Source organism: Candoia aspera, chromosome 16, assembly GCF_035149785.1.
Source record: "Candoia aspera isolate rCanAsp1 chromosome 16, rCanAsp1.hap2, whole genome shotgun sequence".
Lineage (NCBI taxonomy): Eukaryota > Metazoa > Chordata > Lepidosauria > Squamata > Boidae > Candoia > Candoia aspera.
Genome location: NC_086168.1, coordinates 10488877 through 10510181, shown reverse-complemented (window position 1 = coordinate 10510181; position 21305 = coordinate 10488877). Strand labels below are relative to the sequence as shown.

The following is a 21305-nucleotide window of genomic DNA, read 5'->3' as shown; positions in this document are numbered from 1 at the left end:
AGGACATAAAAAGGATGTCTGAAAAGGCAGGGTGTAAAACAGCACGTTCTCATCAGGGACAGTTCTCTCCATGTGCCTAAACTGCACTTTCCAATCTATTCTTGTTTTAAAAATGCACTGTTCCATTTTTCCCTAGTGCATATATCCTTTCTAAAAGTCCAATGCAACAGTGAGAAGACGTTTTAAAACCCACCATAAACAGTTCTTGAAGAAAAAAAGCATAAAAGTTTATTGTATGCAAGAATCAAGGAAACACACCCCATTGTGTATGTACATTCATTTACAAGACCAAAAAGAACAATGTTAATTATTTACAAATGGGATTTGAATACATATGTATATATATTTATATGTACATATATGCCCTGTATGGATTTTTTTTAATTTACAGGAGGAAAAAAAAACCTAAACAACCCCCATCCCCAGCATCAAAATGGAGGGAAACAAAAGGAAAGACTAAGAAAATAAAGGAATGTTATCTGGTAAATGGAAGGACTGAGATGGGGGCTTGGAAATGTGAGGGAGGTGGCTGTGGCCTCACTTCACATGATGGATCAAATTGAATGTGGAATGAATGTTAGAGGTGGCGCCCATGAAAATAGAAAAGCTAAATTTTGGCGTTACCTTGCTGTCTGTGGGAGTGCCCTTCTGAGGTTGGGGCACTAAACAAACTCTGATCAGCCCCCTGGACACCCAGAGACAGACATGAACGCTCAAAGCTGCTGAAAGCTGCTCTTCTCCAGTTAATGACAATGGAGGACAACACAGAGGAACCTCAGAGTAAAGAAAAGAACAGGGAGAAGATTTGCACTCTGGTTTCAAACACCACTGTGAGGCACCAAAACTAGGCATGCCCTGGTATGAACCAGTACTGAATTTTGACTCGGAGAACATTTTGCCTCCAGCGTAAACCATGCTGTGGATCTGCCATTCAAATCTGCGTGACCAATTTGCCAGTGCACCTTCCTCTGTGGTTTGCAAGACAAGCCACCGTTGTCCGGAGGAGCTTGGTCATTGTCAAGTTTCTCAGGAAAGAAATCAACCCAGTCTGTGGTTTGTTTGCTGATTGTCAGTATTTCACACCCAGAAAGAAGGCTGATTGGGGCCGATTCCTGGCTCCGCTGCTTCACTTTCAGTCCTTCCCTTGGCAGACGAAAACGATAACCTCGGCATCACCCCGTGCCCGCCTGAGATGTGCTGCTGCCGGAAAGCGAGCTGTTGGCTTGTTCTTCGGGGTTCTCGTGCCCGTGGTCGAGCTACAGCTCGCTCGAACGCACTGTGGGCTCCAGTTTGTGGGACAGTGCTGTGAGAACCTTGTTAAACTTCTGGTAGCGCTCGCTCTGGCTGCTCTCGGCTCCCCGGCTCCCCCATAACAGCCGCAGCTGGAATTCGGTGCTGAAAACCTCCAGGAGTTCTGGTTGTGGCTGGAAGCCTGCCGGGAAACAAGGATGTAATTAAGATCCTGCCCAGCTGGATGAGCTTACACTTTCCAGTTCTTTGCTGTAAAGAGAGCCTACGCTGGTTAAGTGGGTTGGCTGTGTTCTCACAACACAGCACGCTGACTAACTGCCACTGGCTGGGGTCACGGCTACCCATCAACTATAGCTTACATGCCACAACTGGGGTTGCGACCAAGCTATATTGTAGTTTCAGGCTTGGGCAAAACAGGATCCAGCTGTCTGGACTCCTATGAAAGGGTTTGTGATTTCCACCCTCTCTGAATCCGGGCAAACAAATGCCCGCTAGCGGCAACAGGCATCTCTTCTAAACACCTCTTTCTTTTTCAAACTTCTTCGCCCGGGTAAATCTTTTCTCTGCTTTGAGCATCTCTGTTTTACGACATCTACGGGCGTCCCTTGGCATTCTGGCCAGCGTCATGCCCTTTTGCTGCTTATTGATCTCTGGCTGAAATAGAGAACCAGAGTGGGCGGCTGCAGAGTCCCACGGCAATGATTACCATTTGAGGCATTTTCTTAAGGCACGAGAGCCAAATCCTTTCCTTGTCCGTCTTTCCGGTGCTCCCTCTCCCCACTGAAACACCCCATTTCAGTTATTTTTACTTCCTCTCTAACTGGGTAAGCAGGATTTATGTTGTTTGTAGCAGCTTAAACTCCCCAAATGCCCTGTCTAGGACTTCCCTCATCCTTCCTCTCCCTCCGTTGGCAGTGCCCTGTCCCTTGTAGCCTGCAGACTTAATTCTTGTGCACCTGGGTGGGCGTCAGCCAACGTCACATTCCCTACCTTGCAGCTTCACCTCTGCATTGGTGTGGTACAGTCCCCCATGGTGAGCCACCGTGCGTGCTGCCTCCAGATGGGCCATGACCACCTCCACTCCATTGTCCAGGTTCTCCCAGGGTTCTGGGTGTTCAGGAAGTGCTGTGTCTCGCTCCAGAAGTGTAATGAGAGGCACAATGTGAGGGAAGGTAGTGTTAGATAGGGGTGGTCCTTCTGGAAGGAGAAAGAGAAGGGTTTGTCAGAGGAACCCAGCTGCTCCTCCGTGTCGCAGTTCCCAACGTGGGCTTCTGCTCCTCGACGTATTAGAGGTCTTTGGGGTTTTCTGGCTTCAGCGTACTAGCTTCCTCGGATTACCCCCTCCTGGTCAGGAATCATCTGCAATACTGCCTTGGAGGTGACACTTTAAGAAAGAGTTGCAGAGGATGATCTACTCTGGATTTTCTGCATTGATCAAAGTGGCTACAGATTCCGCCTCCACCTCGCTTCTGATACAAATGTTCCTTTTTCCCTAAATTGCAACCTCTCCCAGAATTGATAAATTAAGGGTTATGTTAATGACTCCTCAAGCCGCTACTTAGTAGAGAAGAAAAGACAGGTTCAGATAATTTTGTCTCTCAACTGACCTAGCTCTGGGCGGTAGCTCAATTCCACTTCCACCATACTTTCTGCGGGTGAATTAAGGACTGTCCTTACTGTATAAAGAAAAACTCTGACTGAAAAGGCCCCTTGCCTAAAAACAGGAGTGCACCTGCTGTTCACGCAGAAGGCTTAGCGTCAATCTGGGCATGCGTCTCTGACAAGCAGGGTCAGATCTTAAAGAGTGTGAGAAATCTCTTCAGAGACCACTAGCAGCCAAATGTGCAAACAGACCTGGCATAACACATTTTTTCTATCTCACAGCAAGCAAACCTAAAGGAATATTCTGTGCACCGCAATGGTACGTGTGTGTGTCCACAATTAAAGGGCAACGTGAGGAAGCGAAAGGCCTTTGTTGCTTGGAGATGGATTCTACGCAGATGGGCTTTGGAACAGAACGCTTTAAAAGAGGAAGGGTACTAATCGAGGGCGTGTGTACATTCACCAAGGTCTATATGAAAGGGTGTCCAGCTCACCGTTTCCTTCATTCAGGCTCTTTAGGAAAGGCTTCAGCTTCTTCTCGTAAAGGATGGCACCCTCCGTGTAACGCTGGCGTAGAACCATCCAGGTTTGCTCCAGGCGGGAGATCTGAAAGCCACGGGAGCGAGGGAAGATAGCCAATTGGGGGGAGCTCAGCTCGGGGACCCCAGCAGCTTTCCCCAGCCAGCACCTTCCAAACCTTTCCTCCCAGGGGGCTTGTGCCACGGAGAAAGGCCCCTGCGGATACCTGAGTCATTTCGAGTGCGTTCATCACGGCGGCGAAGCTGTACATGTTGCCCATGGTGCTCTTCAGCTCAGCAGCAAGCTGGATGGTCTTGTGCAGGAGAGAGGCCCTCTCCTCCATGCTGCCCGTGCAGCCCAGAATATCCACCGCAATCATGATGGTCATGGTGTGGAACCTAAGGCAGGAGGGAGAAGTTGCATCAGGCTTGTTAGCAGCTGCGGCCCTCAGCGTTGGTAGACTGCATGCAGTGAGGGGCTGTTTGCAAGCCTTTTAAGTCTTGAGGACTAGAAACTTGCCAGCAAGCTCAGTTTGGTACCCATGTCTGAAAAGGTGGCCACCAACCTGCTGGCTCGGTTCCCCCTCCCCTTTCCCCACCACTGCCCACCTCCGGTGCTTTGTCAGGCTTTGCCCTCTACCTTTCCAGCAAATCTAGCCGAAGTTGATGTCCGTGGGGCAGTGTGAGCAGCTCCATCCCTGAGCTCACGCCCATCAGTCTCTGCATCTCCTTGGTAACACCCAGTATCCTAGCAACCTGCAACAAAGAGGACAAAGTGGTTTAATCTCTCGGTCCTTGGATGGAGAGGGGAATCTCCGCAAGTAACAGAGGAAACAGGAATAGGGATGACTGTAATGTAATAAATTTGCTTCCCTACCTTGGCTTTCCACACTTTCATACTCCCTAGAGGACCCGCGCTGGGCTGTCAAGCCGTATTAAGAAAAAATGGCCTCAGCAAAAGGAAAAAGGAGACCAAAGTTTCTTCTGCAAGGCACGCCCCGTGCTGCTGACCTGGGTGGAGTCCTTATGCACCCAACTTAGTTGCACTGATTCTTCTGAACTTTATTGCCCGTTCTCCTGTCCTTTGCCTCTATGTGATAACACTGAATCTGCAGGTCATGAAGCTGGGGATTAGACTGAAATTGAAAAAGCTCCCTCCTTTTCTCCCTCCAATCCTGGCACTTTTTGGGACGCTCTCCCGGGACTCCTCCTGCAACAGGAAACATTTTGCGCCTCTCTCCGACCATGCGCAGGTCTCACGCTCCCGATTCAGTTAAAAACAAGATCATGCATGGCCTCATCTTGTCTCCTTTGAAGAACAGATAGCATGATGTCAATCAGTGAAATATTGACATCAGTAGTGCTGCAAAATCATGGGGCGGGGGGAAACTATAGGAATCACAGGAAACTATAGGAATCTGTTAGAGGCTTCTTCCCCCAACCAGATGCCTTTCAGATCTGCTGGAGACGCTCAGGTTTCTAAGCTGGTAAGAGGAAGACTGAGCACCAGGCTCTCTGCTAGCACAGAAGTTTAGATTGATTTATTACAGAAGATGAGATGCCACCTGATTCAGGAGGCCCCTTACGTGGAGAAACCATCACAGTCAATAAAATCTGTGCATGAAATCCAGAAAGAGAACCATCTCCCAATGCTGTGGTCCAGCATTAAAACGTCTCCCTGCCAAAAGCTCTCCAGAAGAGAACTGTTTTCACTGTTTTTCTAAAGGAAAATGAGGTGGGGGTGAAACTGACTTTGGGGGCAAACTGTTCCACAGTAGGGGTGGGGAGAGAAAACAATAAAGGTCACCCCCCACCCCAATTATCTGGAGCAATCTGTCCTGGTTAGACTGAGAAGGTGAGCAGATTTGACCCCAAGAAGACAATACTGAATTATCTTTCTCTGCCTCAGAGTGACCCAAAATCACCCAGTTGGCTCCCATGCCCATGGGAGGACTAGACCCCGCAGCCGCCCAGTTTCTAGTCCAGCCCTTAACCTCTACTCCAAACAGCCTCCCTTCTTTATTGCTATTCTCATTTTCAAGCACATGGATCACACTTGGCTCTGATTAAAGAAAGGAGAGAGGGGAAAACACCAACAAACACCCAAACCACAGACTATTCCCACAAACTAGTGCTTGAAAGAAGACAAAGCTTGGGGAGGTGGCTGAACAAGAACCAGATTGAGACTTCTTTTAAAAAAATAATAAACTACTTGGTATCTTGCTGAGATTTGCCATGTTCTTCCTCCCCGGAATCATGCAATCCCTGTCCTCTAGCGCAATCATGAATTTTCCACCCACTGCTCAGCAAGAGGGACTGAATTGGACTTTCTGCTGAAGTGCGGATCGCCTACGGCCCCGTCTTCCCCTGAGAGGCAACCAAGCGGACTGCCTGACGCAGCTCTTGGCTGTGAAAAGGACCAGAGCAGAGCATCCTTTTTCTATCAGGCACCCTTAACTGCCCCCCAGCCGCCCCGCCCTCTCCTACCAGGCAATCCACTTGGGTGATATGTTTGGCGAGCATCCTGGCATCCCCTTCTGCAAGGAGTTCCTTGATCTTCTTCAGCACCACCATTTCCAAAGGCTTGTTTTCCACAGGAATAAGTAAGGAGTGGAACAGTGCGGGGTTGAACGAGGATGTCCTTTCCACCACCGGGAGAACAAAGCCCGCTGTGTCCTGTTCCGGCCTCTGCCTGGGCCCGGCTTCTCCTTCGGAGCCGTTCAGGACAAACCCACGCTGGCACTCGTCCCCCTTTAGCCTCTCCACGTAGCTCTTGGCTGGCATCAGCTTGCTGTCAGGAGCTGGCCTGTCCCACTGGACCGGGGATGGAGGGTGGAGCTGGCAGTAATGTCCCGAATCTGGGTCGCTGTAGCTGCTGGCAGAAGGCGAAGGGGATGCCCTGGAGCACCCGTGGGAAGGGGTCGAGTGGGTGCTGTCCGACAGCTCGCCCTTGCTGCCGTTCCCCTGGCATAGCTGCGGCTCGCTAGAGCGTCGAATGACCGGGGTCGTCGGGGCGGCACCGTTGCCAGCTTGGCCGGCTTGTGGTTTGAGACGAGTCACTGCAAGAAAAGAAGCAGAGGGGCCTGGTTGTCACAGAGCTTGGATATTTGCAAGCCCTCAAGATGCTCAGTGCAACTTCGCGTGACTTCCTTGAAATGAGCGCATGTGTGTTCAGTTTGAAATCAAAATGCACAGGGGGGGGGGCTTTGCGCCGAGAGTACTTGTGCCTGGATGTGAGCTAAAGTGGTGTTGCTGCTAGCCTGAACGTACTTAGTAGCTGTCAGAATTAGGAATCTTTAAAAAGTCATGGCAAAGATTTGCTGGAATGTGAACATTAGCCCTGGTGAGGATGGCCGAGAAGCTCTGCAGGGCATCCAAGTGCTTCAGCTTAAAGATATAAAGAACTTGTGCCTTCTGTGTTCAAGCCTTAATTTTTAAGGCAATCACATGCCCTGCATTATTCCCGCTTTTTAAAAATTATCCTATTTGAAGGGCAGTCTGGTCTAAGTGCATTTTAAAAATAAAGAATCCAAAGAACAGAATGATGTCTTGCAAGTCACACTTAAACTGGACGCCTGTTCCTCAGCCTGCAGTCTATTTCACAACCCTCTTCTCCATCACGATGAAATAGACCGCCTGTGTCTTTAAAACAACATGCTAAACTGGGTCAGTTAAAAACCTGGAGGCTGCATTCACACATGTCAATCAGCTGAAGCTCGGCTAGAATCTTTTGAGGTTCGGCTTTCCAGGACAGCCCAGCTGCCTGGTTTTGGTTTTGGTTTTGGTTGGACGGCTAGTTTTCTGCAAGGTGGAATGACGAGAGGAAATGTGTGTCGCAACACTGCAGGGAAAGTTCTGCCCCCCAAATTCTTGCGTGCAATAGCACAACACAAGCACGAAGGGGCTGAACTTGCGCCGCGCTGTCACAGGGTGCATTTTGTCATTTTGGTGTCATTGTAGCTAGGCATGGACTCCTGTGGTTGGATGCATGGTACCCAGAAAATGGGCTAATTCAGAATCCAGACGAGGTGCATTATGCAGTCATGGCGACTGTGTTTTAAACTATATGAATCGTTTAAACATGTATTTAATATTTTATACATATTAAATAACTTATGCAGGGTTTATGCAAATCCACCCTCCCGTCCTTCCCCCCCCCTTCTTCTGACAATGCTATTCCTACCAGTGCTATAAGCTGGAGTTGCTGGGGTCTCGGAGATGGGAGACATCGGGGAGTGGAGGTCTTGAATCTGGTCCACACTGACTGCGCAGTTCCGAATGATGTCCCGGTGATGTGGCAAGGAGACGCTAAGGGGGGAGGAGGAGATAGAAATCAGTGCAAATCCCTCCAAGAGAACTGAACAGTCATAGATGGGGGCTGATGCATGAAACCAAGGTCAGGGATTGCTTTGGAAAAAATAAACCTGGCTTAGAAACAGAGAAACGTGCATTTCCTCGCAAGGCAGAAATGCAGATCCGGATGAATTAACAGGTCTTCTTTCTCCAGGTAACCACTCAGTTGGGTCTAGGGTAACACCCGTTGCAAAACCAAGGATTCACCCCTAAACTCGCCAAGGTGGGGCATTCATACTCCAAGATGGAGTTTTTCCAAGAATAACCCCGTTTACCTGGTGGGACACCCGTCGCTCCTCGTGATCTTGTCGGCAGTCAGCCCGTCCGTCATGGTGATGCTCCTCCTTTTGATGTGCCCCCCTTTCTGGCCAGACTGGCCATGTGAGCCACTGTGCTTCCCATTAGCAAGTCCATAGCTGGCCTCCAGGTAGCGCAGGGGAAAGGTACGGTTGATGGGGCAGTAGAAGATGGCGCCGCTCTGTTCCGAGACGGGCTTCCGGTTCCCGACGTAGAAGCGCACCAAGGCGGGGACGTTATCAAAACTCTCCTGCTCAAAGAGGTACTGGATGTGCGTGCGGCCTTCGCCTGACTTCACCATCACCTTGTTGATCTTGAAGTGGAGGGGTTCGTTCCGCCAGCGGCAGGTCAGCACATAATCGCCCAGGCTGGTGAGCGAGTCGCGGATCAAAAAGTCCCCGTTTCTCTGCACCAGGCTTTCAGAGACCTCGATGGAGAGAAAAGACGTTAGCCCTGCCGTGCCGCGCTGCTCTGACTGAAAACTGCCCTACTTGCTCAGATGAGTAGCTTAAAAAAAAAAAGCCCAGGGTTAGGATTGTGTCCTAACAGCCAGGAACCATGCTGAGACGAGGAATAGGTCTCTAGTGTTTTATTACTGCTACATAACACACAATCCTAACAAACTGAAGAAGTGTGGGAAAAACCCAGACAGATAAACCCCAAAGGCTAAGGCGGGCCCGATCTGTGTCTCTTGGAATGGCTACCTAATTCCTCAGTGCTACGCATGCGCTTTACAGTCTGGATGGGAGCCCCTTCCTGCTCGCCATCCTTACTCATGACAGATTGGTCCTAGGAACACTGCAGTTAGCACTTACTCTTCTGAATGCCAGGGCATGGATGCAAAGATTCCAACAGTACCCATCCATACCTTCAGCGCTCCCGTCCAAGCAAGACTCAACTACATGTTACTCCTTTTCTCCACCCATCTAAGAAATCCAGGCTGACAGATACCACCACCACCAGCACTACCAAGGTGTTTCCTTTCCCCTCTCTTGATCAGACGCAGCTTATGAGCCCATTTTGGCCAGACGTGCTCTTGGCCGGATGCTCTCACCTCCCGGGGGATGCGGCCGTGATACCAGGCGTGGCTCCGCAGGTCGGAGCTGCTGAGCTTCAGTTCTTCTTCCAACTCCTTGTGAAGCTTCTCGGGCGAGGAGTCAAGGATGTACTTCTCCTTGGAGAACTGCAGAGAAGAAGGGGACTTTTAAGTCAGCTGCCAACCGTCCATAATGAAAGGTAGCGTTTCGAAGTTGGGCCGCCTCTGAAGAGATATTTGTGGCGCCTCAGAACAGGGAGATGATCAGGGGAAGAGATGAAAGGGTTGATTTTTAACTGGGGGTGGGCGGGGTAGAAAAAAAGGATGGGGCAAGTGGATTCATTCCTCAAAGTAAGAAAATGGCTGCTTGATCAGAGAGTTAATTTATTTTTGAAAGGCAAACAGGAGTAGCGAGTAACTTGGCTTTCTCAGGAGGGCCCTGCCATCTGACTTGACTGCCGCAAACAACGTTTCTGGTGGGCTGACGCAGAAAACCATTTTGTACCAAGCTCTTTGAAGACGCCAGAGGAATCGCTGCTCTTAAGCAAAGGGGGCGCACAGTAATTGGGGGCCGAAAACAAACTCTGCACCGATCGCCGCTTCTGGCCGGACAGCCTTCCCAGGCTTCGGTTCAGCACAAACGGCGCAATGCCTCAAGTGCTCCCACGTGGTTGCCGTGATTCCTGCTAACTGGGAAGCAAGCCAGAAGGAAGCAGGCCTGTCAGCTAACATGAATTGTGAAGTGGTTTCGATGGCGAATGGCCGGTTGGCAGCAGGTGCTCAGCTGTGAGATCTGCTTGGTTGTCCAGTGCTTGACTGGTGCGCATTTGAGCATTTGGCCAGAGCTGATGCTTACAACAGGTCTTTTCTAAGGCTGCTGCCACCCTTGCCTTCATTGCAACACCGCCCCACCCCCCAGGACATAGACACCCTTCTGCCTCTCTGGCACACCGCTGGTTATTTGGGGAGATGCTGAGGTGGTCTCAACAGGAGTGATCCTTTCAAGGGAGGTGGAGGATAGCCAACATTTTGCCAGCAGGGTAACTCAGCAGGCCACCGGAAACCCTCTACCCTGTTTGACCACACATTGCAGCAGCTGCTTCCCTCCCCTGCTCTCCTGACTGGGGAGGGTTGGGGCAGAAGCCCCCAGTGCAGGAAATAGCAAGAGCCTGTCCCTGTCTCAGGAGAAGTCCTAACTGAGGTCCAACATGGACAGATCATGGTGCCCCAGCTGTGCATTGCTCCTTCTAGAAACATTTGCCCAGCATTTTGTACTCTTCATGGCACCAACAACTTTAAAAAAAAAAAAATCCCAGGGCTTTTTCAACTGCTAGCTAGGGTTTTTTTTTAAAGAAACAGCCTCTGTGGTTTTAGCTTTTTTGAGTTGTAGGTGTTTTTTTAAAAGGTTATCGCTGCATCTTTGCTCAGTTGAATTTTGCTTGTGATGGTATAATCACTGTTTACTGTGCCAGTATTTAGTGACAGGCACCACCCTACATTGTGAGGGGGCCTACAAACGTTGGAATAAGCAAAACTAATATTTGGCTCCCAGGAGAGATCCTCAAGACCTTATTTAGGGAATATAAACCCACTACGGTGCTCCCCAAGAGATGCTTTCTGCTTCAACCCAGGCCAACGGCATTATTTTCCCCTGCTTTAACAATATTGCCAGATGATGGCATCACTCAGAGCAAAGAGTGGATTTTTGTCGTTTGCCCCCTGGCTCTGCTTTCTCTCACATCTGGATTTAAAACCATTTCCTGGCTCGCAATCGTCCTCAAGGAGACAACCCAGCCAGCAAATCTGAAACAATGCCATGCACGTGTCCTTGCACTCCCACCTCACCGATCCCGACATGTTTGCCGACAATTGCGTGTGTGCGCCCGCAAACTCTCATTTCATAGGCGTGATGTTACATTTACAAAGACATGGAAAATTAACATGGTCCCGGCCGTGTGATGGGAAGACAGACGTTGCTGAGCTCCTTCAGAATCTCAGCACCCCAATTAACTAGTCAATTGAGCGCATTCAGCTGAAAAAAAAAACATGAAGGTGTGCCTTGCAGCTGAGAACATGCAAAATTCACCCCTTCTATTTCCTCTACAGCTGCTGTACTGAAGCGGTTAAGATGTTGGACTAGGATCAGGAAAAGGCAGATTTGAAGCCACCCACCCTGGAAGTTCTCTGGAAGACTTTGGGGAAATCACTGTCATAGCCCAACTTCCTTGGCAGGCCGAGACATCCATTCCTAACTGCCACAATGCCCACATGTGCGTCATTGTGACATTGCAGTGCATGGTCTGCTGGTTTTGGACTTGGGGCACAAGGGTGCGCGCAAATATGAAAAGGACTGAGTTTCACCAGGGTGTCTGTGCCGTCTCTGCCCATCTCCCCTCCATGCCTTTGCCCACTGGACGGTTGTAATGGGGAAAAATGGGAGGAGGGGACATCAGATATTCTTTCTTGATCTTGTGGGGGAAATCTAACAAACTATCTCTCTTGCACAAAGGGTTAACCCCCTCTGTGGGCGAAGCCTGCTGGGGTAATGAATAATAATGACAGATTTAGATAGGAAATCTTCTGCATAAAGATGAGCTTTCCTTTCCTGGACAAGCACCTGAGCCTTAAGCACACAATCCCACCCTCTCCATTGCTCCCCAGCCTCTGGGGGAAAGAGAAGGCAATGATGTCATGTCTCAGCTCCCTGGAGCCAAACTCCCAGCATGTACATTTATGACCCAGGCCAAAAGAGGGAGAAGAACAGGCACAGGGGCAAGGTGGACAAATTCCCTTTGATAAAACTGCAGTTCAGTTAGAGGAACAGGGCTGGCTTTTTATGCCAGTTTGATCCCACTGTTTCTTCCACACAGATGGGCGTGTGGGTGTTTGCATCTGTCCCGAACGTCCCTCTCTTTATCCATCCCTTCTCTCACTCTGAATGCTGCATCCCTTCCCTGGCCTCCCATTGGCTGTCAATGATGTAATGGTTTCAAGGGCCGGGTGCGCTGCCATTGGTGGGGAGAGGCAGAGATGCTGCTGTCAGCTGGGGAAAAAAAATAAACAACCCACCCCAAGTCATTCATGCAGAGTTCATCAAAGCACTAAACCAGCCACATAGACATGTGGAAAGAGATCTGTGGGCCGAAGAGCAGGTGGATAGCCAAGGAATTGTGGGGAGACAGGTTTTTGGCAACGTGTCCCCAGGATGCAGCTCTGCACAAGGGCAATGGCCCATCTCTGGAAGGACCCAGTTTGGGAAAAGATCCAACAGACATATTAGTAGTTCTCTTGATTACCCTTGGCATTACCAGGACAGAGAATGATCGTGCCTCGCTGGAGCACTAAACTGATTCAAGAGATCTAGATGTTTAAAATGGGCCCTGTCCTGTAACCATGGGGGCCTCTGGGACCCCAATCTTTGAAGGCAGAGAGGAAGGCAAGAGGATGCCAAGGGGGGTGGGGAGGATTCAGCTGCAAGTGATGCACAAAACGATAGGCTACTTGAATTCTTCCTGCATGTGGCAATAAGATGGTGCACACAATGCTTTAAGAAGGGTATCCTTTATTTTTCATCCCCCCGAAGGGAATTTCACACCCTCTTTTGCAGTGGATGAAAAACATAACCCGCTCCAAGTGGAAGCCAGGCCCACTTTGCTCTGTTTAAGTTGGAACAGTGCTGGAGTGGGTTGGGAATGATTTTGACTGCCGAAGATCCTAACTTCTATCTCTAATATTGCACCCTAAAAAATTGGGTTGGAAAAGCCACCTTCTCTGGGTGAACTTTCTAACTCTCCACGCAATAAAGCCTCAGCAGGCCAGCTTCAGCAAGATTGCCCAAGCCAGGCCAATAAGTTCCTTTTCTATCTTTTTAAATATCTTTTTGCTACCTCCTCTTACCACCATCCCACAGAAAAGAGAAGGAAAGAGGGCGCTGAAGAATGAAAAACTGTAACAGTCCAGATTTTAACCTGGTAAATAGCCACCGTCCATGCTTTGGGTAGCTATTAAGAAGAACATAAAGAGTCGGGACAAAACTCTTTCTCGGCAAGTTAGCTTCTGGGGCTACCTGATCAATGGGAAGAAGTCAAGTGGTCTCCAAGATCAAATCTGGTAGACTTCAAGGGCAGCAAATGGTCAGATGTGGGGGTATTGCCTGTTTCTTTGTTTGTGTGTGTGAGATTGCTGTAAGACTCCAGAGACAGATGTTAAGCATGGAAGAATCAGAACCCAGAATTCTTCAACAGGTGCATGAAGAGATGAAGGCAAAACTATGATCTCCTGTTTCTCTAACTTTGAAGATGGAGCCCCCTCCTAACCTTTGCATTAAATACCTGAGACTACACCTATCTTCTCCATAACCGCACACACCAGATTTGTGGCTGGTAAATGCTAGCTTCTCCTGTCGATCTCCGAGGAGCCAAGAGTAGCAAAATAAAGCAAAACATTATAGGTCACCCCCCAGACCTGCTAGTCTGGCCCTTCCATTAATCTATCAGCAGGAGAAATTTAATTTACCTCTTCACTGCCACACCAGCCAATCTTCATTGATTCCCTCCACCTCCCCCTGCAGCTTAACAACATTTAGACCTGGTTAGTACTTGGAGGAGAGATTGCCAGAAAATCCCAAACCTTAGATGTGAAAAAAAGAAGGCTTCGGTACTATTTCTAAGGAGATACATCCGTATGATCCATATAATCACCAGGAGTTGAGCTTAACTCAAATGGAAACTCCACTCACATCGGGCCAAGCCATCCCACACAACTCTAGAAAGTCAGGCCAAATCTTGTTTTCAGCTTAACTGGTTTTGAACTCTTTTAAGCACCATGGAGAGTTCTGATGGGCTGCAGGGGAAAGAAAGCCTAGAAGTCCAACTGTAATTTTTTTCATCCTCTGGGCATAGATGCTTTTCACCGTGAATTGTGTAGTGTTCATCTAAATCTAAGCCCTCTTCAAATGCTTCCACACTTCCCATTTTTATTTTTTCTTTCTGATCTTGTTGGGGAAGAAAGCCTTGAGTTTCAGAGGATGGGAAAGCTGCTCTTACTCCCTTTTTTGACAGATTTTCATCCTGCTCATTTGGTTCCATTGGATTTGCAACTCCCCTCTTCTCCCTTTGGGCCTGAAAATTTGGAAGGCTTCCACCACCATCCTGCTTTGGATGGCCCTCTGCCAGGCAGGTCGTCCTGGTAACCAGGTGATAGTCACCTGCTCCATCCAGCAATTTTCCTTTTTCTGGATGGCTTTGTTTAAGAGCCATTGCTCATTCCTGCTTGGCTACTTCATGCGTTGGCCAGCCCGACTAGGAAAATGCCAACGGTCTGCTTAGAAAAGGACACTATGTGGGCACAGACATCCTAAAAGAGGGGTTTTCATTCTTTCTGTTTTGTAAGAACATATTCACCAGCTCTTGCCTAAAATCAGCCCCATTTGGGGGGGGGGCTCCCCCAAAGCTGTGAAATGTTGGGAGTGCCATTCACATGCGAGGAGCAGAAATCACCTTCCCCAAAGGGGAAGGCCCCTTCTAGAAACCCCAAAGGGAAGCAGAACACAAAACCGAGACCTGGGTTAGGGGAGGAAGACAGATGTCACTCAACGCATGATAAGCTGCAGCCTGGAGCGCTAGGAAGATGCAAATTTCAGAGGGCTGTTTTCTGAGTCCTGCATTACCAATGACATCATAGCAAATAATCGATTTGGGGAGAAGGAAGCCCTGCATAAACTACATTTGGGGGATGTTTCAGAGGGAAGAGATCTGAACAACACTGAATTATTTTTCTGTCTAAAAGAAGCAGGACTGGAATCTAAGGAAGGAAGGATGGATAGATAGAACAGTTGTTCGTTTTTCTTCCATAAGGTGTAGCCTTCGGGTCCCACTTCCCTTCTGAAGATGCAAGACTGCAACTCCCATTGCTGAGCATCACGGGAACTGTAGTCCAACTCCCCCCCTTCCTTCTATGTCTCTATTACTCTTGTTCCTGCATGTCCCAGGGATTCCCTCCTTGCACATTCTTCTGCATACACCCAAGCTGGAGATAGAATATTTCTGTCTCTGCAGCTAGGAAAAAGAAAGCAGTTGTGGTTGGGGCTGGTGGGGGGCACACATCCATCTCAGCTTGGCTGTCCTGGGGCAGGGAATCTTTTCCCGACCCCTGACATCTGCCACCAGTGTGGTCCAAAAACAGAAGACGTGGGGAAGACACTTCCCCATAGAAAAGATTCAGGATGGGGACCTGCCCCACCCACTTCAAATTTCTGCATAAGAGTAAGGGGAGCAGGTGTGTGTGTGTGTGTGTGTTTCCTTCTACCTGATTGCCCCACCCTCAAGGCAAGCCAACCCCTCTCCTCTGGCAGGCACCACCACCCATCGCCCCCTCTGGAAGGCCCAGCGGGTGGGTGAGAGCAGGCTCTCAGAGAAAGCCGCCTTGTTCAACCAGTACCCCCCAGCTGGCTGGGGAGGATGGGGGCTGTAGTCTGCACACATCCTTAAAGGCCCTCCAGGAAGCGGCCGGCTTCATGGAGCAGAGCGGGGTCACCTGGAGGCGGCTGAAAGATGCTGAGGAAGGGGAGGGACCGACCTCCCCCTCCCTTTCAAGAACAGGGTTCCTGCCGAAAGATTCTGGCCCCACCGATCTCTGAATTAGGAGGGGCAGAGAAGCCCTGGGACCCAGAGATCAAAACCAGCCCAAGTCCAGAAGGTTCCTAAGCTTTCCGACAGGAGAGATCCCCCAGGTGTTCCCACCTGGACCGCCGCCGGGAGCAGATGGGGCGGGAGACGCAGTCCCTCCGCTCCCCGCAAACAGCGTCTACGAGAGGAACTGCCCGCGGGAAGCTCGGCTGGAAACAGGGAATCCCCCTCCGCGGTGGGTCGCGCTGGGGACCGAAGTCTGCGCCCTCGCGACGCCCCCCCTCCCTCCGCGGGATTCCGGGGCTGCCGGCTCCCCCTTCTGCCGCACACAAAGGAAGGCTCCGGCGCTCGGAGGAGACCTTTTGGGGAGGCGGGCTCCCGCGCCCCCCTGCCAGCAGCAGCCCCCCAGCGCTGTGCACCGGGGCGCCTTCCTCCCCCGAGACCCCCTTCGGGAACGGGGCGCCCCGCGAGAAAGCCGGGGCCGGCGCGGACCCACCCCTGGCTGCGCGCACCGGCGCGGCAGGGAGGGCGGAGGGGGTCCCGCGCCGGGCCAGCCGCCCCTCACCTGGACTTGCATGAAGGAGCCGCGGTAGAAGCAGCAGGCGGCGGCCGACAGGGCGCTCCAGAGGCTGCAGCGGTCCGTCATGGCTCCGTCCGCGCGGGCACCCGGCTGGAGATCCGCTCCCGCTCCTGCGGCGGCGGCGGCGGCGCTTTAACTTCATCCGCGGTTCCTTCCCGAATTACCTCATCCCTCGGCGGGGGCGGGGCGGGGCGGGGCGGGGCCTACGGATGGTGGGGCGGCAGCCGGGGCTCCCCAGGCCTCCTCGGCGGGCCGGCCGGGAGCTCAGGACGCAGCCAAGCCGGGGGCTTTGTCTCTTCTTGGTGTCCTTCAGGGGATTATGGATGCCCAGCCTGCCCTCTGCCTTTCCCTGCAGTTCCGCCAGACCAAATTGCATTCACACAACCTCCTACGACGGTGCAGTTCAATCAGCGCCAATCCGTCCAGTCGTTGCAGCCCAGGAAGCCCTGATTGTTGGCCGCGGTGGCTGGGCTGGTGCAAGATCTTGCAATGGCCAACCAGGCCACTGTGGCTAAAAGGCAGGGCCTGAACCTGGCTGCCCGTGAGAGAAAGCATGTAAAAGAACATCACCGCTGGCATAAACCTTCTCCTCCCTGCATCATTTGCTGGTTTCTCCCTTAGAAGGTGAAAATAGCACCGTGTTCACCTCTTGGCATCTCCAGGGAAAAGGCAGGTCTCCCTTGAGTTCAACTCAACTCCTGGTGATTTCACAGGCAGGGCCTTGCACGGGATGTTCTGCAGCGCTGTGGACTTCTTTTAAGCTCTTCAGTTCAACCGACAGCCCTGGGGCTTCCTCGTGGTCTCCCATCCAACTCCTCATGCAGATGAACACCTGGGTTTTTTTAAGATCAGCCACAGTTGGCTGCCCCTTAGTCAGGATGGGAAACCTCCTGCCAAACTCAGAGGACCCACCTCCAGACAATTCTTGTTCTAGAGAAACTAAAATGTAAACCCAATAGATTCTGAGTGCCAAACATTCAACGGTTCTTTTGCATTTGCAAAAGGCATCATGCGGCGCTGCGGGCGGGCGGGCGGGGGGGGGGCGTAAAAACAGACCCCAAATGCTGCAAGACAACATGGGAAAGTTAGAAGCGACGGTCTGTGCTTCTCAAAATGAGCCAAGCCAGAGGAACTTGTTTAAGTATTAGAAAAGTTATATCCATCCTATTTCACCGTCACTGCATTTCAGGGCAAGTGAAATGAACTGCGTTTCCCCTCAGCCTTCCTCTTCTTCTTGCCATGCATTGTAAAGTTTTTCTGTGATCAACGCAGCCTGCCGTTGGCTAACTCCAGAGTCTGCCAGCCCTGGATGGGGCCCCCGACTTCTTGTAAGGCTCCCTCCACCAACCTCTTGGCTGGAGCTGTTACAGGAATGGCTGCTGTGCCTTGGCTTGGGAATCTTCAGATCTCCTACTTAACGTCAGGCATTAAACTTAATGTGGGGTTTATCCTAAGTTTGCCCTTGGCTGATTCTCGACAATGCTGCATTGAATATTACGTGGATGTCTCAAAGCATGTTGCTAGTTTTCCAGCCTCTGGCACTTTCTGCTCCAGCGCTCTGTTGGGGCTTCTGGACCGACAGGAAAAGCCACACCAGGGTGCATCTTTCTCCCTAACGCAGGCTTTCTTAAGCCACTGTCCTCCAGAAATGGGGCTTGAACGCCCACCATCCTTCACCAGAGGCCTGGAGTGACAGGCGCTGTGGGCCAACAGGCTTGGAAGCAGCTGCGATGTGCCCTAAAGAAATGGGTGAGGTCTTCATCGGTCTTTCGGTCAAAAAATGATGGGCTCCAGAGCACATGGACCAAAATTGGAAATATGGGATTGAAGCCCAATTTAAAAATAGGAAAACCATTCAGCGCTTCCCACCTCACCAACTTCAGCAGCTAAAACCTGCCTGCCCATCAGAGGCCCATCTAAGTAAACATGTTTTTACCTTTCACTGAGAGAGGGGTGGTGAATAGCCTTGTTTCCTGTGGCAGGGAGTTCCACAGTCTGGGAGCAGCCCCTGAAAAGGCCCCCCTCTCCCATTCCCACTAAATGTGCCCCCGGGGGGGGGGTCTGTCCAGCAGCCAGGGGCTTAAAAGAAGAGCCACCTTCCCACCTGCTCCCCAAGGTGTATAATGATCCGTCAACTTTTGGTGGCCAAAGGCAACTCTTAACATTTTCTTAGAGGATCATAACGTGGGTGGGGAGTTTGAGGATTTTCGTCATTTTTAACAGCGATGTGCCTATTTTAGCCCAGCTTTTACCATCTGCCAGCATCCCCAGCTGACTGATGGGTGGATGATAGAATCAAGTTTCTGCCACGCTCGGTGTCTAATCTTGCATCCAGGAAGCAGAACTTCCTGGGTACAAAACTCGATAACACCCTTTCTGGGCAGGTGGGTTAAGTGGCTAAAAATACAGAAGGGAGGCAGAAGGAGGGGAGCGGACTGTTTAATCTCTGGCCCGGTTCCAGCCAACGAGCCGGCGTGTCTGAATTATTGCTCTGGAATGAGCCCCGTTATCCATGCACCGCTTCCAAAGAAGCGTGACTCGTGGGGTCCTTCCTTTCAGACAGCACATAAGATTTTGAATTATTTCTAAGGAATTCTAGGAATTATTTCTTAAGAGTGCAGCCGCTTCACTCAGTCTTCTTCTGGGCACAAGCTGTGAGCTGCTTCGGCGACAGGATTCTGGTGTCCCCCAAGCAGGTTGCAAATTGCCTGCAATCCCTCCATTAAGGTTGCAATCTTCCTTGCCTAATGTCCATCTGTCACACTGGAGATATGGCTTAGCCTGAGAGGCTCATTGCTCACTTCCAGCTTTGGCGCTTAAGAGCGGGCCGATAACTCTGCCGAGCGACCTTCAGCTTCCCAGAGCATGGACGTGGCCCTCTGCTCCCCTGCTTCTTCCTCGCTAAAAGCAGAGATGCCAGCTCTTCTTTTGCCCGTTTTGGGGACCGAGGGGAAAAACAGATGGCAGCTGTGGTTGAAGGAGATGCCAGGCGGGAAGAATGTTGGCAGCGACTAAGTGGTTTGAGAAGAATTCTCACCTTCTGGTTAATGCTTGGCAGCGGCTGAGCACGGCGCCTTCCTATACAGAGGGAGAAGATGGCAATGCCCGCTGAAAGCTTATTTGGGTGCCACATGTAGGGACTGGCTGCAAGTGAAGCTGGAGTTTGGCTCCATCTTCTAGCCTTTGCAAGGCAGAATAATCAAGGTTTTTCCATGGGGTGAAGGTCCAGATCTGTCTGCTGAGTTCCCCCACTCGTTCTTTTCCTATTCTCTCCTGGGGGGGGGGGAGGAAGGGGGCTGGGCACATGGAGATACACTAACCAGTGTGTCCTTCAACACAGGGGTGAGAAATTGGGAGGGAGCTGCCTTTGCAATGCTGTGTTTAAGAACTGGGGGGTTTCGAACAATGGAAAAGACAGAGAGGAAAACAACAGTGGGAAGGAAGGATAGACTATGCAGGTTTATCCACTGGATGGATTTTAGCACCCCGTGGCACCCTGAGGCTCCACGTGACGGCTTCAGATGCATCATAGTGTGCAGCCAGGAAAGTGTGCAACTATTCTACAGACAGAAAAATCTGGATTTTGCCCCGGACGAGATGAGACACGTGAATTGGTCAAAGCAAGCGGTTGGCACTTCCTTGAGGGGACCACTTCAGAATTGTCTCAACAGCCCCCCAGCTACGTCCTGCAAATGTTTTGGTAGAACACAGGCTGAGGATCCTGGGTATTGTAGTTTCAGCACATCTGCTGGAGGGCAGCAGCTTTGTGGAACCTTGGAGTGGTGCTTTTGAACCATGAGGTGTCTTGTCTTCAGGGCATGGAAAGTAATTTCAGGAGATACGCAGTGCAGGGCCTGGCTCCCAGCCATCTTAATCTGCAGGAAACTTCTCAGCGTAGACAACAGTGGGATCAAACTTTTGGCTAGTGCGTGGTCCTCTGACTCTCAGGAATGTTAATACGTTGCTGAGGACACACTGCAATGTTGCCTTTTGCTTGAAATGGCTCAGTCCGTGCTCATTTGGAGCTTGCCAGCAGCGCCCATGGGTGACTTTGGCCCCAGGGACCCCAGAAACTGCAAATCAGGGAATTTATTTCTGTTCCCTTCAGCTTCCAGAGCCTGTGTTTTTCCAGCCCGTTCCCAAATCACTTTGCCAATTCGGAGGGGAAAAAGGTCTGTATGGAAATCCATATTTGTTTTCAAGTATGTTTCAGCTGATACATATTATTGTCTGGAGTTATTATTAGAGCGAGCATGTCTGGCAAGCAATTTTTCTCCCAGCTGGAATCCAGGTTGTACTTTTCCCATTATAAATCTGTCTTTCCCACTATACTGCATTTATTTTCCCCTCTCCCCCATCCAGTTTTGTTATTCCCTTTCCAATAAGCAGCATTTTCCATCAACCGAACTTACATGGTCCTCGCTGGAACTGCATTGCTGTCTCTTAGCCCACTCCCACCCCTGTCTTTATGTCCTTCTGCAACATGAATGCCTCCTCCTTCACTCTCCTGTCAGGGTGGGTGCTCTGTGGGCTGCAAAAGTTGGCCCCCACCGATCTGCTGCACAGTGACTATTGTGACCCTTGCAAGGCCAGCAATCACTCAGCAAAAGGTCCCTGTGCAACTGCGGCGAGAAGGGCATGCACGTCCGTGTGGAGCAATCTCACGGTCTACCGTGACGGGATAAAATCGCCCGAGTGGAGCCAAAAATGCAAGATGTTTTGAGCTGAACAAATTGAAGCTCGCTCCTTGGAAGAAGGGGCGCATTTGGGGGCACCTGTACAAGTCATATCCCCTATTATCACTGGTTACCTAAGAGGAGAACGGAGAGAAATGGTTTCCTACCTTAACATATTCACTTGAAGATCCTAGTCCGTCGGGATGCCTAGGGGAAAAAAAGCACCGTTGTAAATGGGCAGGATCAGCTGAAAAACCGGCAACATAGCTGGAGCTTAGACAAGCGGAGAAACGTTACTGATGTAAACCAACAGGAAACCGACATGCCGCAGATACTGGTAGAGCAAACTGTGTGGCTGCAACACTT

General features: G+C 50.7%; 2 protein-coding genes across 2 annotated transcripts in view; one reads left to right on the top strand and one right to left on the bottom strand.

Moving 5' to 3' along the window:
- Positions 1 to 4084, top strand: part of SLC27A4 (solute carrier family 27 member 4) — a 99465-nt gene extending 95381 nt beyond the window's left edge. Inside the window, exon 14 of the mRNA XM_063316279.1 lies at positions 4075 to 4084. The gene's annotated coding sequence lies outside the window, so the exon portion shown is untranslated. The remainder of the gene's footprint in view (positions 1 to 4074) is intronic.
- On the bottom strand, positions 203 to 16329 carry LOC134506217 (SH2 domain-containing protein 3C-like). Its single transcript, XM_063316306.1, has 10 exons — positions 16249 to 16329; positions 9076 to 9204; positions 8000 to 8448; positions 7555 to 7679; positions 5859 to 6430; positions 4012 to 4127; positions 3599 to 3770; positions 3348 to 3459; positions 2242 to 2448; positions 203 to 1432 (listed from the first exon to the last, which is right to left on the bottom strand). The coding sequence occupies exons 1-10, from the start codon at positions 16327 to 16329 to the stop codon at positions 1257 to 1259; spliced, it is 2139 nt and encodes a 712-aa protein (XP_063172376.1). The 3' UTR covers positions 203 to 1256.
- Positions 16330 to 21305: the final 4976 nt, after the last annotated feature.

Coding starts and splice junctions, on each gene's coding strand:
- LOC134506217 (XM_063316306.1), bottom strand. CDS start 16,329: ATGACGGACCGCTGCAGCCTCTGGAGCGCCCTGTCGGCCGCCGCCTGC. Junction 7,680..7,999: donor AGCGACGGGTGTCCCACCAG/GTAAACGGGGTT, acceptor CTCCCCCCTTAG/CGTCTCCTTGCCACATCACC. Junction 6,431..7,554: donor AACTCCAGCTTATAGCACTG/GTAGGAATAGCA, acceptor CTTTTCTTGCAG/TGACTCGTCTCAAACCACAA.